This window comes from Podarcis raffonei, chromosome 13, assembly GCF_027172205.1.
Source record: "Podarcis raffonei isolate rPodRaf1 chromosome 13, rPodRaf1.pri, whole genome shotgun sequence".
NCBI classification, from domain to species: Eukaryota; Metazoa; Chordata; class Lepidosauria; order Squamata; family Lacertidae; genus Podarcis; species Podarcis raffonei.
This window is the reverse complement of record NC_070614.1, coordinates 2,929,546-2,948,821: the sequence shown is the minus strand read 5'-3', so window position 1 is coordinate 2,948,821 and position 19,276 is coordinate 2,929,546. Positions and strand designations below refer to the sequence as shown.

At 44.5% G+C, this 19,276-nt stretch overlaps 2 protein-coding genes across 3 annotated transcripts in view; both read left to right on the top strand.

The window, feature by feature from the left end:
- The window catches only part of PTPN3 (protein tyrosine phosphatase non-receptor type 3), a 261,139-nt gene that overhangs the window by 116,152 nt on the left and 125,711 nt on the right, over window positions 1–19,276 (top strand). The window lies entirely within an intron of this gene.
- MOCOS (molybdenum cofactor sulfurase) overlaps window positions 1–19,276 on the top strand; it is a 96,467-nt gene that overhangs the window by 50,748 nt on the left and 26,443 nt on the right. For both annotated transcript variants that reach the window (XM_053362371.1, XM_053362370.1), the window contains exons 6-8: window positions 9,704–9,903; window positions 13,787–13,903; window positions 15,927–16,382. In XM_053362371.1, coding sequence (XP_053218346.1) covers window positions 9,704–9,903; window positions 13,787–13,903; window positions 15,927–16,382 — 773 coding nt within the window. The remainder of the gene's footprint in view (window positions 1–9,703; window positions 9,904–13,786; window positions 13,904–15,926; window positions 16,383–19,276) is intronic.

Sequence of the window (19,276 nt, the reverse complement as noted above, 5' to 3'; positions counted from 1 at the left end):
TTGTTCATTTTATTGTTTTGCTTTTATTGTGATGCAATGGCTGTTCCGTGAGAGTAGGAAGATGAAATAATGACTAATTCATAAATAAAATACATTATCGAGTTCGGCTGACTAGAAATGGAGATTAGGGGTCAAACCACATTTCAGGCTGTAAAAAATAGAGGAATGTTTTTTTATTCTATATTTTTTAAAAAAGCAAAGCTGCTACTCTTTCCAAAACACAGGTGAAGGTCGTGTCCTGATCTTCCCAGCAGGGAATCACTTCACTAAACTGGTATACAATCAGTGTGTTTCTACCGTGGATGCGCTCCTTTGGAGCATAATATATGATGGTGGTATAGCAGTTCCTTTCCCTCACACAAATAGATATCAAATATTTTTCAGAGAGGAGGCTGGTTGAAAAAACCTTGTGAATTAATATGAAAGCAATCAACGCTGCATGTGGCTGCATGTGCAACTTTGGACTGTGAGGGGTTGTGGGCATATAAATGCTAAATGTTCCAGCGGTCTTGAAAAACTATACATGCTTATTTTACAACATTGAAATAAATACTGAAGTTGTGAAAAAGGAAGGCAGGAATTTTATTTCATGCTATTGGTAGTTTCTTTAAATGGAAGCAATTCTCAGGAGCTTAAGTGGTTCAGTTCATTTTGTATGCAAAGCTTCTTTCAGGGTATTAGAAGCATCTTCATTTCAAAGATTAGAAATGTTAAAGAAGAATGACAGATGGAATGAAAAGCAGGCGGGGGGGGGGTCCTGCTATAGGAACAGTGAAAGTGGTGCGAGAGCTATTTCTAGGTGCTCACAGGTTTTCTACCTAAACCTAACTCTTGAATTCTCAAGTGATGCAGTCCACACTTTTGCCACAAGGTCTACCTGTTGATTGTAGTCAACGGTCTGCTCGGCCTCATGGGAAGATCAGTAATGGTGGACAAATGACCCTGAAAGACAGCTCAGGGAACACTACATTATTCTGTAGCGCACAGGCATATTCTGGGGCAAGAGCTCCATTCAGAATGGTAAACATTTGAGGTCCAACAGACCTCGCCTGTGCCCTGTGGAAACTGGTGTGCTCTGAAACAGAATCTTTTGCATTTTGCTAAAGTTCCTCTACACATAGAGCTGATGCATGCCCCTAGCTTTTGCACGCCTCACAACTGTAGTGTAAAATAAATACATTTTAAAAGTACATGCATTTTAAAAATGGTTCTTCTCCCATTTTCTCCTGTATTATCAGTAATACTGCCAGGCCCACTCAGTCAGCATAGGAGTATTTTCTAGTATCATGTGTGAAACCACTAAGGCTTACAAACCTTACTGTCCAGATGACACACAAAGTTCAGTCACATGAAATTTCCCCATTTGCTTGCTTGCTTGCTTACTTCCTTCCTTCCTTCCTTCCTTCCTTACTTACTTACAGAAAGCAGCTACAGAGACTGCAGTCTTAAGCAGAGGATAACCTCCTCATCACCATTAGATCTCAGGGTCGTGCAATACAAGTCACATTATCAAAATCTAGTGGGCACTAAAACAATCAAACCATAAATTAATTTACAAAACGAGCTGGTAAAATTGCAGTACAGGGTGTGATCTGAAGGCACACAAAATCACCATCTTGCTATACACCCCTTCCACTCTACGATGTTGTTATATTTCCATCTATAGGAAATCACACACAAGGGTTGGGCTATGGCTGGGAAGTTTCATTTCTCCATTAGTAATTTCTCCTCTGCATTCTGTTTCTATCTGCTTTGTGCAGGAAGATTGTCCTGCTGTTCTGTGTGTTTCATGGAAATTATATATTTCTACTGTGTCAGACCAACATGGCTACCTACCTGAATCAAGGTTTATATGAGGAATTTGCAGTATGCAGGGTTGTAGAGGGGCAGCTGTTCAAAATATTATGGTAATTGCAAAGTGATGTCAACTAGAGACTAAATGAGAATTGACGCAGCAGTCGGGGTATATCTTGGACATATTCTGTAATGAGAGCGGGAAACTGGTTTTGGAAATTGTATTAATTTGGTTTGATTTGTAATAGTTTGGAAAATCAATAAAAATAACTGGCAAAAAATGTTTTTTAAAACCTGAGAAAGTAAAAGGAAGCCTGAAGCAAGTAATCTACTTTGATAACTCTAGAAGTGAGGCTGCTTTCTGTCACAAATTCTAAGAATGAATTTTATATCCTCCCACCTCTACGGCTAGGATTGGTAGTTTGGAGTTTTTAGAAAGCATCTTTCATTTTTCAAGTTGACCTAATCAACCATTTTGTGCCAAAATCCCAATGACTCTTTGAAGTGAATTGCATAAGAGGCTTAATATAACTGAGCTTAAATCCTGAACCTTTTGCTTTTCATCTAGCACAGCTCTTTGAATAACAAGGAGGGGAATCTTACTGTGAATCTCAGGTTATCAGTTCTTTTGCCAGGTGACTGTACTGACACACTGTGGTTCTCAGCAGTTTTAAATCAAATGTCGTAAGTGCGGGATGTGTGTGTATGAGTAAACATCAAGGAGCTGACTTTTTCATATCTTTTAGAAGTGATACATTAATAATACAGTTTTTGGAATAGTGGCAAATATTGGTTATGTGATATTTTATATGCATTACTAAGTATTTATTAAAAAGGTTAAATTTAGAAGTTTTCATTGCTTTTGCTATCAACAGTAACTGGAAGATACAAGGTTCCCCCCCCAAAAAAACCCCTAATTAAAGTCATTGATGTTCTATTTATTTCATTCTGTTTGTGAATCCCTGGGAAACATCTCAAAGCAATACATAAGCTTATTTAGAAAAAAAATACGATGTTTTGAAATCAGATTTACAGAAAAATGTTTTCCTCTTGTGATGCCCTGGGATGATAAATCAGTTTTATACAAACAGGAAATGTTGTCAAAAACCAGGAATAAAATAAAGCTGCTTTTGGCATACAGCTTTCAAGAGCGTCTTCCTGGCTTTACAGTTGTGGGAGCAATTATTTTACAACCCTAAATTATATTTTACTCATGGGGAGAGTGCAGGGAATATGGAATCTCCTTTTGATTTGGAGAACAGAATGCAGTAGTGACCAATAGAAAGTGCATAAGCGTTGAGTGTGGACTTCCTTCAGCAGCATAAATGCTGAAAGAAGATGTCTGCTGTTATGTACTGAGTTGAATAGGATCCAAACTGCAGCAGTCTGATTGGTCCTAGAACAATAGGATCCAAAAGGCAGCAGTCTGATTGGTCCTAGAACAATAGGATTCAGAATGCAGCAGTCTGATTGGTCCTAGAACAATGCAGCAGTATGATTGGTTGGCAGGAACTACCCAATCATGCTCCAGATAGAAGTGAATCCACAACCTGATTGGCTTACAGTAGAATTCCGGAATTAGCCAATCATGTGCAGCCCATTGTGTAAATAATGTATATAAAGCAGATACTTTGAGGGGACATTCATTCATTCCTCCTCACCACTATGAGCTGAATAAAGAGCATGAAATCACTTCGCGACTCTGAGTATATTTCACTGGCGACGAAGGTGGGATCCCGCTGAGCTGACGGCCACACACAGCACCGCAGCACCGCCACCTGCCGCACCGCTGCCTCGCACCGTGTATCCAGGCTTCAGCTCCGGGACACAAGGAACTCAGAATGGCAACCGACAATAGCTTCTCGCCATTCAACCCAGCATCTGGAGACTGGGAAGCGTACGCCTCCCGTTTCACCTTCCTCCTAGAAGCCAAAGGGGTCACCGACGAAGAAGACGCCAAGAAGAGGGCGATATTCTTCAGCGTCTGCGGAGAGGAGACGTTTGAAATCGCCCGGGCTCTCCTTGCGCCTGAAGACGTCGCTACTGTTCCATACAAAACAATAATGGAACAGCTGAAGGGGCACTTTTCGCCGCAGCCCTCAGTGGTGGCTCGTCGAAATGCCTTCTACGCAAAGCGGCAAGCCCCTGGGGAAACCATAACTGGGTTTGTGACCTCTCTCCGCCAAGCCGCCCGGTTCTGCAACTTCTCAGAGCTGGAGAACATGCTTCGTGACCGCCTCGTCGGTGGCCTGAAGGATGAGAAGCTGCAACGACGCCTCTACGCTAAGAAGGACCTAACGTTCCAGGTCGCTCTGGAGGAGGCCCTGGCAACGGAAGCTGCCGAGAGGTCGACGCAAGAGGCACGGCCGAGCCAGCTGTCCCAACCGAGGGTCCACCACGAAGACCTCACCGACGACTCAGGATCCGACAGGGAGGAGGTGCACCGAGTACAGCAGCGCACTCAAGCAGCCCACATACCACAGCTGCCTCGACGAGAAGGAGGGAACTGCGCAAGCTGTGGAGAAAGTCACGAGAGGAGGACCTGCCGTTTCCGCAACGCAGAGTGCAGGCAGTGCAGAAAATTGGGACACATCGCCTGGGTGTGTCGGGCTCGGCCCACCCGACGCCAGGCATCAGATGACCAATCCAAGAGCCCCAGGTCCCGGGGCCCAACGCACCAAGGCAACTCGACAGAGCTCACGGACTTCCAGGTATACCAGTTGCCCCACCCCAACGTAGAGAAAATTTATGTTGACGTACAGATAGAGGGGGCCCCATGCCGCATGGAGCTTGACACGGGTTCAACTCTATCCATAATCTCGGCAAGGACCTTAAGGAAACTGTGTCCTACTGGGGGTCCCAAACTCAGGCCGGCCCCATTCACCCTCCGGGACTTCCAAAAACGTAAGGTCCCCACAATGGGGGTGGGGACCTTCAGGGTGCAATACCGAGGGCGGACGCGGCAACTGGACTTGCTTGTGGTCAAGGGCCCCTACATTAGCTTACTGGGATTGGCATGGTTTGGACCACTGGGGCTAGCCGTCACCGGGGTGAACCACACTAGCTTACAAGTGGACGTGGACGCCATATGCAAGGAATTTCCGGGGGTTTTCGATGGGAAATTGGGACAGTATACGGGCCCCCCCATTGCTCTACAGCTTGACCCCGCAGTACGACCGGTCAGGCTCAAGGCCCGCCGGGTCCCGTTTGCCCTGAAACCCCGTATAGACGAGGAATTGGACCGGCTCGTGGAGCAAGGAGTGCTGGAGCCGGTGCCTAATGCCCCCTGGGAAACCCCAATCGTCACGCCCGTCAAGCCTAATGGTTCAGTCCGCATCTGCGCAGACTACAAATGTACCATAAACAAGGCCCTCACGGCCCATGCATACCCAGTGCCAGTGGTCAGCCATGTTCTTGCCACCCTGGCTGGGTCGAAAATTTTTGGCAAGCTGGACTTGGCCCAAGCATATCAACAGCTGCCAGTAGATGAGGCCACAGCAGAGGCACAGACGATTGTGACGCACAGAGGAGCATTCAGGGTAAAGCGGCTGCAATTCGGTGTCAGCGTGGCACCAGGCATATTCCAGAATCTAATGGACTCTCTACTTAAAGGGATTCCTGGCGTCACCCCCTTCTTCGATGATGTGTTGATTGCCGGGCCCACACCAGAGGAGTTTGAGGACCGCCTCCGCACCGTTCTGCACCGTTTCCAGACGGCGGGTCTCAAGGTGAAGCGGGAAAAATGTCTACTAGGAGTGCCTCAGGTGGACTTTCTGGGATTTATGGTGGACGCAGAAGGGGTCCACCCGACTGGGGACAAGGTACGGGCCATTTGTGATGCCCCAGCGCCCAAGAACAAGACTGAACTTCAGGCCTTCTTGGGACTATTGAACTTTTACCATTCCTTCCTTCCCCACAAGGCGGCGGTAGCAGAGCCCCTACACAGACTCCTGGACAAGCGGGCCCCTTGGGTGTGGGGCCAGCGCCAGGAGGCCGCATTCCAGGCAGTCAAGGACTTGCTTGTCTCAAACTCGGTCTTGGCACACTTCGACGAGAGGCTGCCGGTGGTGCTAGCATGCGATGCCTCGCCCTATGGAATTGGCGCTGTCCTGGGACACCAACTCCCGGATGGAAGAGAGGTACCGGTGGCATACTTTTCCCAGACACTCAACGCAACCGAGCGGAACTACTCGCAAATCGACAAGGAGGGTCTGGCAATCGTGAAGGGAGTAAAAAAAATCCATGATTTCTTGTACGGGCGGCCCTTCACCGTGGTGACTGACCACAAGCCGTTGCTTGGCTTATTTGCCCCTGAAAAGCAGACCCCCCAAGTGCTGTCTCCTCGCGTCCTCAGGTGGTCAATTTTCCTTGCCAGCTACCAGTATGCACTGATTCACCGTCCGGGGAAGGCGATGGGCCATGCGGATGCCCTCAGCAGGCTACCACTACCGGAAACAGGCCCCGACCCAGCACCTGCACAAGAGGTTATGAGCCTGGAGCTGCTTCCCGACCGCCCCATCCAGGCACAAGAAGTTGCACACCATTCCAAGAAAGATAGGGTCATCTCCCGGGTCCTGGACTGGGTGTGGAGGGGATGGCCCAGCAGCAGCCCCGGGCCAGAATTCGCCGGCTACACAACCCGCAAACATGAACTGTCGGCCCACAAGGGGTGCCTGTTATGGGGAAGCAGGGTCGTTGTTCCCCAGCCCCTCCGCAAAAGGGTCCTCACAGCCCTACATGAGACACACCCAGGGGTAGTAAGAATGAAGGCCCTTGCCAGGAGTTATGTGTGGTGGCCGGGGATCGACGGAGAGATAGAGGCCTGGGTCAAACACTGCCAGGCCTGCCAAGAATCCCGCCCAGATCCCCCAAGGGCCCCAGTCCAGTCCTGGGAGTCCGCCCGAGCACCATGGTCACGCCTGCATGTGGACTTCGCTGGCCCCTTTCAGGGGAAAACATTCTTCATAGTGGTGGACTCCTACACCAAATGGCTGGAAGTCGCACTGGTACCGTCCACTTCTACGTCCGCAGCCATCCGGGTACTACGCAGGCTGTTTGCAACCCACGGGCTCCCTGACACTCTCGTCTCAGACAACGGGACGGCATTTACGTCAGGAGAATTCCAAACCTTCACAGCGCAGAACGCCATCCGCCACATCCGTTCGGCGCCATTCCATCCTGCCAAGCAGAACGCATGGTGCGGACCACCAAGGACACCCTTCGCCGCATGACGCAAGGGGATTGGGAGTACCGCCTTGCCACATTCCTTCTAGCACAGCACAGCACCCCCAGCTCAACAACTGGCCGGAGCCCCGCTGAACTACTAATGGGTCGGCGCCTTGCAATCAGATTGGACCGCCTTCACCCCGATAGAGCTCAGGATGAGGTAGTGGTGGGGGAAGGCAGGAACCCCCGGACCTTCGAGGCCCAGGACCCAGTGTACGCAAAGAATTTTGGGGCAGGCCCAGCATGGGTACCCGCCACAGTCACCAGGGTCACTGGCCCCGTGTCGTACGAGGTGCTAACAGATGGGGGGCAATGCTGGCGCCGCCACTGCGACCAGATACGGCGACGATTCCCGGGAGAAAACCAGGAGGAGGAAAGGTCAGAGGAGTCCCAAGGGAACAGAGGGGCAGTGAGGCCCATAGAGCACGAGGGGCCAGCAGGAGAGGCAGAATCAGTAAATACAGAGAGGACCTGCGAGGCCGAAAGGACACCGGAACCAGAACCACGACTGAGCGAGCCGGTTGCGCCAGACCAAATAGCCCCATCACAGCCAGCATCCTTGGAACACGAGCCAGAACCTGAACCCCGGACCAGGGAACACCCCAGGCCGCAACGCACACGTAGGCCGCCAGCGTACCTCGAGGACTATGAATGCGACCTCCCGGGCAGGACTGGAACTTAGAGGGGAGGGGTGTTATGTACTGAGTTGAATAGGATCCAAACTGCAGCAGTCTGATTGGTCCTAGAACAATAGGATTCAGAATGCAGCAGTCTGATTGGTCCTAGAACAATGCAGCAGTATGATTGGTTGGCAGGAACTACCCAATCATGCTCCAGATAGAAGTGAATCCACAACCTGATTGGCTTACAGTAGAATTCCGGAATTAGCCAATCATGTGCAGCCCATTGTGTAAATAATGTATATAAAGCAGATACTTTGAGGGGACTTGCATTCATTCCTCCTCACCACTATGAGCTGAATAAAGAGCATGAAATCACTTCGCGACTCTGAGTATATTTCATCTGCTTTGTGCATCTTTGACGTTGCTGAGCTCCATGGTTTGGAAGCCCTCTTTCTCCTTTGGTTCTGGAACTGCTATTGCCAGTCTTTTTGTTAAATGGGTGGAGGTGTGATTACCCCTAGGTACTTTGATTCATCATTGGTTTGCTTGTCTTTTTGGATCAGATTACTACATCTAAAATCTAGTAGATCAGCTTCACTTCAGCTAGATCCCATTACCACTTTGTGCAATCTCCCCCACAAATTCTATATGTAAATACTATGAGTTGAGCAAGGACTACCAGTAATGGCTTTTCCATATAAGGTTCTTTACAATTGACTCTCAAAGTACAAGTTGCTAACATCATTGAGCTGAAAGAAGGAGTAGAAATTAGCTATTCAACAAAATAAGATGGGGAATTTCCAAAAGCCATCTGTTCATTAAGATAAATACTGAAAACATATCACATGTGGTCTAAACATGGCATCCTGAATGAGAGGATTATGCTTTGGCTGAGGAGGCAGAGAAAGAGAGAGAGAACAAAAAGGAATTGCACACCCAATTAGAACCGGGTGAAAATGAAATGTTCCTACCATTAATTAGAGTAGATGTGTGATTTCAATGCATATCTGACCCATTTTAAGATTAGTTTACCCATGTCAAGAATAAATTAGATGTGTGGCAGGTGTTGAAAAAAACCAAAACATTAGGTCCCAGAAAACTTTCAGTAAATGATGTACCATAAATTAAATAAATAAATAAACCTTTATTGTCACTACACCACCTGTATGCAGTGAAATTAAACGAGCCCCCCTCCCCCCCATACACACAGTCTTGTGCTTGTCAGAAGTCAATTACACCACTATTTTTTTCCATTAAGCAGCCCAACAGCCCACGGATAAAAACTGTTCTTTAACCTGTATCTCCTGCCTGTAGGAGATTAAAGAGGTGCTGGCCAGGGCGTGAGTCGTCCCTAAGAATTTCCCTCGCTCTCCTGAGGCAGCAGTCTCCCGTGATGTCATTTAGCAAACTCCGAGGACAGCCCATGATGTCATGTGCTGTGTTCACCACCCTCTGTTAGGGACTTCCATGCTTCGTTTGTTGTTTATAAGAATTAAGCCTTGTCTATTATAATCTCTTTATTTTATTTATTTCCCACAATTCGTGAGATGAACCTAAATATATAAAACTGACTACTGAAAATAATTGCTTCTGTAGTTATGAAAAATGGTGTGAAAATTCTGTCACAGGTGTTAGATCTGTGATGACTCCTCCTCAGGTGAAGTCATCAGTTGATGACACTGGAGCTCCTAGATTTGCCCAGGAAACACTAAGCGTGAGTGCCTGCTGCTGTAGCTTTCATGAGAAAAATCCCAGAACAAATGTATTTCTGTGTGGCCAGGTTCTCTTATTGATATGTGAGTCTTACTTCCTAAATGTCCCTTCAAAGAATCTATTTTACTGTGATGTCTGCAAAAATGTATTGAACCTTCTTTTTAATTTTTTAAATATTTATGTTGTTTATGTAAACCTAATAAACACATCTTTTAAAATCTTACATTAAATAATAATTACAATTGACTTGATTTTACGAGATCCTTTTAATGTCCCTGTAGAAATGGCTCAAAATGAAACTGGAAGTTGTTGAATTTTTCTCTCCTCTCTCCCCCTCCTCCCTGCAGGTGGAATGAAGAACATAGAACAACATTCATTTGCCTTAGCTCACTACACCTATAGAATCCTCTCTACGTTAACATATCCTAACGGGGCACCTGCTGTGCATCTTTACAGTGATACAGACTTCAGCAGCCCTGAGGTCCAGGGTCCAATCATTAATTTTAATGTATTGGATGAAAATGGAGATATAGTTGGTTATTCACAGGTATGCTTTAATAATTCTCTTGTTATCTTCTAATGCATTTTTGTATCATTTGACCACCTTCACTCAAAATATAATAATAATAATAATAATAATAATAATAATAATAATAATAATAATAATTTATTATTTATACCCCGCCCATCTGGCTGGGCCTCCCCAGCCACTCTGGGCGGCTTCCATAAAAACCAAAAATACAGTAAAATATCACACGTTAAAAGCTTCCCTGAACAGGGCTGCCTTAAGATGTCTTCTGAATGTCAGGTAGTTGTTTATCGCTTTGACATCTGCTGGAAGGGCGTTCCACAGGGCGGGTGCCACTACCGAGAAGGCCCTCTGCCTGGTTCCCTGTAGCTTTGCTTCTCGCAATGAGGGAACCGCCAGAAGGCCCTCGGCGCTGGACCTCAGCGTCCGGGCTAAACGATGGGGGTGGAGACGCTCCTTCAGGTATACTGGACCGAGGCCGTTTAGGGCTTTAAAGGTCAGCACCAACACTTTGAATTGTGCTCGGAAACGTACTGGGAGCCAATGTAGGTCTTTCAAGACCGGTGTTATATGGTCTCGGCGGCCGCCCCCAGTCACCAGTCTAGCTGCCGCATTCTGGATTAGTTGTAGTTTCCGAGTCACCTTCAAAGGTAGCCCCACGTAGAGCGCATTGCAGTAATCCAAGCGGGAGATAACCAGAGCATGCACCACTCTGGCAAGACAGTCCGCAGGCAGATAGGGTCTCAGCCTACGTACCAGATGGAGCTGGTAAACAGCTGCCCTGGACACAGATTTGACCTGTGCCTCCATGGACAGCTGTGAGTCCAAAATGACTCCCAGGCTGCGCACCTGGTCCTTCAGGGGCACAGTTACCCCATTCAGGACCAGGGAATCCTCCACACCTGCCCGCCTCCTGTCCCCCAAAAACAGTACTTCTGTCTTGTCAGGATTCAACCTCAATCTGTTAGCCGCCATCCATCCTCCAACCGCCTCCAGACACTCACACAGGACCTTCACCGCCCTCACTGGTTCTGATTTAAAAGAGAGGTAGAGCTGGGTGTCATCCGCATACTGATGAACACCCAGCCCAAACCTCCTGATCATCTCTCCCAGCGGCTGCATGTAAAATACCTGTTCTTGCTGAATTCTTTTATTCCTTCTGAACCTCCCACATGTTGTTTTATATTAAAAATAACAAACAAGGGAAGAAATATTTTGACAAAGTGGAGGACAAGTTGTCTGAACAAATTTGGACATGGCCACCAAGAACAGTGTTCAGTGTGGCTGGAATGATATCTTCAAAAGTATGATAAAAACCTCCCCCTTTGTCCTTTTTATGAGGTACGTCACCAGAGTCTTTTGAGTGATATTGGAAAGAGTCAAGGCCAACTTCCTCATTTTTTAAAATAAAGAATATATTGTTCAACAATGATCAAAGAATGTGAATTAGCAATTCTATTTTTTTAAAAATATATTTATTAAGATTTTCAAATTTAATACAATAAAAAAGAATCAAAAAGGAAAAAGCAAAAAAGATTAAAAACACATAAAGTTCACAATACCTATTTTTCAATAGCATATTTCCCTGACCACCTCATACCTCCCTTTCTTGTATTCCAGTTCAAATTGTTAATTCAGCAAATCCTTATCCATAATTTTTAACCTATTTCTATACTTAATTTAACATATTATTATTTTACTTTTTCTCTTTCATCCATTTGCTCAATTTATTTTTGCTAACCTTATTTTCATTTAATTTAGTTCATTTTAAAAAACCAATTTTACCTTATCCAAACTTAATCATCAATACTTATACATCAATACACATTCTTAAAACATTCTTTCTAAAGTCGACCCAAATTCCCTTCCACGAATTTCCCAATTTTCATACACATTACAAAAACAAAATAAAAACAAAACACATTATAATTATGTACCCTTTGGATTCCCAACCCCCCCCCCCCGTGAATTAGCAATTCTAATGCTTTTAAGAGCCTACCCACTCATTACATTAAATGTGATGAGTCCAGTTAAGATAATATCCATAGCCAGCCTAATGGCTTTTTTGGCCATGTTCCCAACAGCCATCTCTAAACCTCTGGGGGCGGTGATCATTCACTATTGATTTCCCCCCATTGATTTAGCAGTTAAGATTCCAGGCAGGCAGAAGAACTTGATGGACTGGAGGAACAGAATACAAACCAGATGATGAGGGAAAAGATTCTGCTGATGCTTCCAGTTCAGTTACTCCTTTGGCCTGTATCATCTTCACTGATATGCAGCGAGTATCTTAGCGCAAGTTCCCAAGGCAAAAGGGTTGGATTGTGTTGTTCTGCACTACTAAAATGGATCTGATATCAGAATGGCGTTTTGTCATTACAGCCTGGCAAAGTGCATTTGCAGTGTATTTAATCAAATCCAACTAGGTGTTGAAATGATTTGTCTCCTGCAGACAGTTAACTAGGTGGAAAACTGCTATCTTGGCTCAGACATATGATCAAAGGACAACCTAATGGATGCATTTAGCAACTCTTATATTCTAGAAAACCTGAAAATACTAGCATATCCTCCAACATTTCTCTGAAGAAATTAGGGATATCCTATTCTACATTAGGAAGCTTCTCCTGCATTTGTTCTTGCCACACACATATACGTAATATACATGTTGAATAGTGGGTAAACATGGCAGACGACACAGCGATTTCTCCAAAGCAGCTCTTTATTTTGTAAGCTGGAACAGAAAACTGAACAGCAAACAGCTCAGCCGGCCTGCTTTTATAGGCAGCTAGCTATCAACATTGTAGCAACAACAACCCAGGGTTTCCTGCCTAAAATAACTGACGTGGACCTGAGTGAAAACTATCTACAGTATCCCCCTGCTGGCCCAGGGTGAGAACTTCAGTACATAACAATACACATCAACATTGGTCAAGTCAATTACAACTCTCAGCCTAACCTACCTCACAGGATTGTTGTAAAGAAAAACTGTGTGAGGGAAAAGATTGTGCACAACACCTTCAACAGACAAATGGAGTGAAATAACATTTTAGCTGTAAGCTGTCTTGAGTCCCTGCCAGGGGAGGAAGTGGGTAATAATAATGGAAACCATGAGAATGATCAGGTACATACCTGAGAGTAAATCCTATTAGGCTCCATTTATAATAAAAGAGTAAGCACTCCATATGTTTTTTTAAAAATGGCTGGCTGCTGAAGCGTTGCGTTAAACTGACCTTTTCCTTCAAAATTATAGGAAGGACTTTATATGCCAGTTTCACCATTTCCTTCATTTGGTGCAGGAATTTTATTTTCACTATAAACAGGACTTTGTTTTTCCACCTGCACACACAAACCACTTTTAATTGTTCTCTGAGACATGGAGAGGAGGAAAAAGGAAAAAGGAAAACCGGAGTATTCTGGGTTCAAATCAGAAATTGAGACTGAGATATCAAGTCAAAAAGAGTTTGTGAGAAAAACTGCAATGTAGGGAGAAACAGGGCTTTTTTCTGGGGGGGGGGACAGGGGTTCGCAGATCCCTAAACATTTTGTGAATCTAAGTCTGGCCTCATTGAGGGGGAGTATTTCAATATGAGTACGAAAATGAGAGTACCCCCAAATATTTTTTTAGAGAAAAAGCACAGGGGACAAATATGTGTCTTCATTCCAGTCTGGTAGCTGCCATGGCATATGTACATTGTTAAGTTATAAAATGAGGATTACATCATAGTATATTTTAATGAAAAATCTCTTTTAGGATGCAAAGGTGACATTGGGGGAAAATCTCAAGTTCCATTAGAATGAACATGCATAAAATCTAAAGCAGCTAAATTATTAGCTTTAATTGATAGCAAACTGATATCTTTATCTATGTTGAGAATCTTTCTTTCTTTGCTGAACCTACAAGGTAGACAAGTTGGCTGGGCTGTACAACATACACATTCGCACAGGCTGTTTCTGTAATACTGGAGCTTGTCAGCAGCATTTGGGGATCAGCAATAATGACATCAAAAAGAACCTGCAGGTCAGTATGTGTTTAGTCCATTCATGCTACCAGCTACGCTGCTTAGGGGTGCAATTTAATGTTACCATTTCCCAGTGTATCCTAGCAAGTCTTGCCAAGTCCAGCATTATGGTTTTATTTAGGTGCTCCCAAGTGAAGTCTTCAGTCTTTCACAGGCTCCAACACTGTCCCATATTCTCAAACGAAAAGGTAATGCCATCAGCTAGTTTCTGTGCATTGCAGTCCTTTTTGGAAGTGAGCCCCAGTCACTTCAGTGGAGGTGCGCACAGTGTTGCCGTTTTAAAGAATTATGAGTCAGCACTAAACTGGACACAGGTACAATACTTGCTCTGATGTATTATTAGATCTCAAATTTTGTTGCTGTTGTTGAGTCGTTTAGTCGTGTCCGACTCTTCGTGACCCCCTAGACCAGAGCACGCCAGGCACTCCTGTCTTTCACTGCCTCCCGCAGTTTGGTCAAACTCATGCTGGTAGCTTCGAGAACACTGTCCAACCATCTCGTCCTCCGTCATCCCCTTCTCCTTGTGCCCTCCATCTTTCCCAACATCAGGGTCTTTTCCAGGGAGTCTTCTCTTCTCATGAGGTGGCCAAAGTATTGGAGCCTCAGCTTCACGATCTGTCCTTCCAGTGAGCACTCAGGGCTGATTTCCTTCAGAATGGATCGGTTTGATCTCAAATACGTAAGAGCAAATCCCGATCACACTCTCGAAATAAACTGTGGGCAAGATTCTGCAAAAATTATTTCTGCAACAAAAATCCTTTTTTGTTATTGTGATTGTTGTAGAGTACCTGTAAACATGTACATAGAGATATGACAGTAGTTTACCTTTTTCAGGGTCCTTACAGTATTCAGTGTAATCTCTTCTCAGCCTACCTTCTTCCTCTCATGTACTTTTCTTTTTTGAAAGTCCTCTGGCCATGAAATTGTACAACAGGGCTGGGGAACACTTTTCAGCCACTTTCCTTCCTGGCTATCTTTCTGGCAGTCACATGCCAGTGGTGGATGGAACCACACACACAGCTGCATGCTGAAGGTGGAAGTCCTGCAGGTGGGAGGATGCGCAAGCCAGGGCTCCTGCAAGCTCATGTGTTTATCAGGGCAATCAAAGCCTTTATCACCCTTAACTTGCTGAGTGGGTGGCGGCTTTCCTCTGTATCCTGTTGTGGAGCAAGGACAACCTTCACACACCAGCTGCTGTTTTAAGGGACTTCAAAATTTAGTAAAGCCACATGTCCTTTGCCATGTGTGCCATTTTACTTTCCTAGTTTATTTGTCAAATGCAAACAAACAGCCCTAGCGTGTTGTACATATTAGGTTAGTGAAAAGGCACAGTAACTATCATGCTGTATTTTAATGGAATGAATAATGAAAACAGGACCAGAGCTCAGCGGTGAAGCACAAAGTGTTTTTTGCTTTGCATGAATAAAGTCCCATGTTCAGTGATTGTATCTCCAATGGGAAATCTTGGAGATGTGCCGTCAGTCAGAGTAGACAGAATGATACCCAGAATCCAGACTTCATATGTGGCAGTTTCAGATGTTTATAAAACCAAGGGAGAGCAGCAATAGAGACTTGTTTGCAAAATGTATAAATAGAATATATATTTTACTATGTGCCTAAAGGCAATATATAAAGCATAAGAAGGGGAAAAACAACATCCTAAAATTAAAATAAATACTCCTTTTAAAATTGGGAACTGCAGCAGCATACTTAAAAGTAAACCTCTCCAAGTGCCCGGTGGAATGGGTTCAGTTTTACAGAAACCTAAAACTCAGTAAAGGCAGATCAAGGTGGGTCTCTCAAGTAAGGTCATTCCAAAGGTTTGGGGTTGTGAATAACCAAACTTGGCACAAGGAATGAAAATCAAGATTACTTCTCTCTCCAAAACGAAGTCTTGCGGGAGGGGGGGACATTCTGCGTTTTTACAAAATCTTATTGCTGTAAAATACAGTACGTTACATTTTGATAGCGTATACAAAATGTTTATAATACCTGCCATCTCTCCCCCCCCTCCCCAACTAGGCTGGGCATGTCTGTGGTGATGACATAGATGTAGTTGATGGACGTCCCACTGGGTCTGTGAGAATCTCATTTGGCTATATGTCTACATTTGAAGATGCGCAAGCCTTTCTAAAGTTCATTATAACCACCAGACTCATTGGCTGCAACATGGTTAATATTCCATCTCCAAGACAGACTATTTCAGAACTGGTAGCGTCTCCCAGGGAGAATGGTCACACCTGTGATAACAACAGTGCAAATAAGCTGCCTCCGAACAAGAGCACTGGGGACTCTGGACTTAGTACCTCTTCCACTTCAGTGAACATGCCGGTCAATCTACAGCCAGCCAAGAGACATTCAGAAAGAGACATGACTGAGGTTTTTGGGAACCCAGCAGAAGACATGCCAAGTGGTAGAAGGCCAGTCACTGTCACCAACATTTATCTCTACCCAATCAAATCATGTGCTGCATTTGAGGTAAATGATTTTAGTGATATTTAAAAGATTCACATTTTTTCAGGTCTGTTGATGTTTTATATCTATATATCTATATATATGTACCGGTATATCTCTATATCTATATGTATATTGTGTGTGTGTGCGCGCGCGTATGCATACATTGGGATGGGTGTGTATATATCTAGATCTAGATCTGCATAGATGTTTTATATGTATATGTGTGTGCGTGCATGTGCATGTGCATACACACATGCAATTTTTAGCTCACAAAGAGCTGCTTCACCTTCATGTAGACAGAGACAATGAGCCTCCTGTGCCAATTTTAGGAATACCATTAACTGGTATTAAATTTTTGGTTATTTAGTGTATGTGTATATCTATCTATCATGGGGCAGAAGAAGTACATCATTAGGATTTTCTTCTAATGCATCAAAATGTTTTTGGCTTTCTCTGTTCAGATCAGATATAGATATATAGATATATATATATATATATATATATATATATATATATATATATATATATATATATATATATAAATTTAAAAATCAGAATAGAGGTCAGTTGAAGTAAAACTAAATGAGCATTGGCTATATCCCTCTCATTTTGGTGTCCCTGAAAGGATTGCTCCATTGGTTGGTATAATCACCAGGGAGGCTTCGGTTCATCTTAAGCTGTCTTTTCCATGAATAATTGGACACCAGTTTTATCCTCACCTGCATCCCAAAAACTCTTGTGTTGTGCTACAACCGTGTGTAAACAGCAGGTAAGGGTGATCGACTAAGGCCTATGTTTCACTCAAGTAGTGAACCTGCATCTGGCCTGTACAACGTCAGGTTGGGGTACACATGAAAAAGTCTTTCCACATAGGGAAATAATTATTATATTATTATTGGTGTTTTTGTAGGAGAATTGCATCACTGAGGATAGAGTGGCTGTACTCTAGCAGAAGTCCCATCTGTGATGCTTTTGCCTATTCCATTTAGTAACTGCTCAGAGGGTCCCCTGCAACCTCTTCGCTCACTTTTTGCTCCATCAAGGAGGGGTTGCGTGCTGCATTATTTGGTTCTAGAATGGGCCTTCTCGCTTTTGAGGAGAAAGGGGAAAAGAGGAAAGAACCCTCAGAGAAATCAGGACAAGAGATTTAAAGAGGGAGAATTGAAATATTTCTTCCTTAAGCCTTCTCCAGTGGAGAAGGTCGGGCAAGGTGAATACCAACTGTTCAACCAACCTTGACGATGGGAAGGAGGAATTTGGAGAAACTGAGGGTTGATTGATAATGGGGAGACAGAAATGCAGGAGGGGGAAGAAAAATGGGGATCGTATGGAGGGCAAACACAAACCCAGGGAGGTAAAGAACTCTTAGAACTCTGCAATTCAAGGGCAGTTGTAAGTCTGGAAATGGAAGACCTGAAAATGAATGGGGTGCTTTTGGGATGACAACCTGCAAGGCTTGTTGACAAAAGTGGTAGTGGGCTTTAGGTTAATTTTAAAGTAGGGTTTGCAGTACTTCTGATACAGCATGCTTTACTTCTCAGAGCTCTGGTAGTCAGTGAGAAAGGAGGTCCCATGTTAGCTGAAATCTGCAACAGGACCCAAACCTTTGCCCATGCCAAATGGGAATTTTTGCTGGAAACTCGCATCCAGATTTGACCAGGGCATATACTTGTAGTGACATTCAGGAAAAAATGGTGTTTTTAGTCAAGGCACTATAATGGGTCAATTAAAATGGCCGTGGAACTGTGCTCTCTGGCAACAGGGGGAGGAGGAGGAAGGACTCAGTAATTTTCCAGTTCTACCTGCCTGCATAAAACTACAAAAACTTGGAAGCTGTCAACCACTTCACAGATACTGTGCAGCTGGAGGCTGCGCATAGAATTGTGGGTCACAAATTCTGCTGACTGGCATTCAGAGCATGAGGCAACTTCACAGCAACTAAAGTTAAACTTTTTTTACTCATTGTCTTAAATATATGGAATACTTAGTATCAAAATAAATATTATGCTAATATTCTGTTCTCTTGAAACAGCTCTTGTCTACTCAAGGAGTTCAGTGGTGTTAACAGTCCCACATCCTTGATGACTGTTTCTGGTGGGGCAGTTGCTGAACAGGTCCATATTTTGAATTGAGCAGGGCTGGACAAGCTAGCAACATTGCCTCTGCTCCATGACTCACTCCCAAATATGTCAAAACACAAGACCCCCCCCATGGGCGCAGCCAGGATTTATTTTAGGGGGGGGAAGCATTGTGTTAGGCAGAACCGAGTTACTTGCAACGCAACTGGTCAGTTAAGTATGCCCCTTGTCTCCAGTATCAACAGCACTAGTCACGGATGGCAGGATATCAAAGAAAGATCTCTTTCATTCCTGACAGTCCCTGAGTAAATAGTAGTAGAGATTATCAATTTTCTGCTTATCTTCCCAGTTTTATTGAAGTCTGAAAGAAAACACAGCCTATATTTATGTTCATACTGGAGGGAGTGGCTTAAAGAGTCTTTTGCTTGTGCCTTGGCATGAGAAAAAGTGATTAAAGTACATAATAAACAAAGAAATAAATCAGGCAAGCAGAGGGCCAATCTAGGAGGATCATTCATAGCTGACAGTGTATCCCCTTGAAAACTGAATGCCATCTCCCCCCCCCCCGCCCTGCACCCCAGAGATAAGAACTCTTCTTTTGTGAGCACACTCATCCAGGGCTGAAAGAGGGCTGTCAAGAGCTCTTGGTTTTGCCAGGGTTGGTTGAAGCTGCCTCCAACTTCTAATTCAACAGCAACAGCAGCAGCAGCAGCAGCAGCAGTAGCAGCAGCAATAGTTCAGAGATTGGACTGTAGGCATTGTTACCCCAGGGCCACTGACTGTGGCAATAGGTCTAATGTTGGGAATTTCAAGAACAGCCTCCCTGAACCGGCTTCA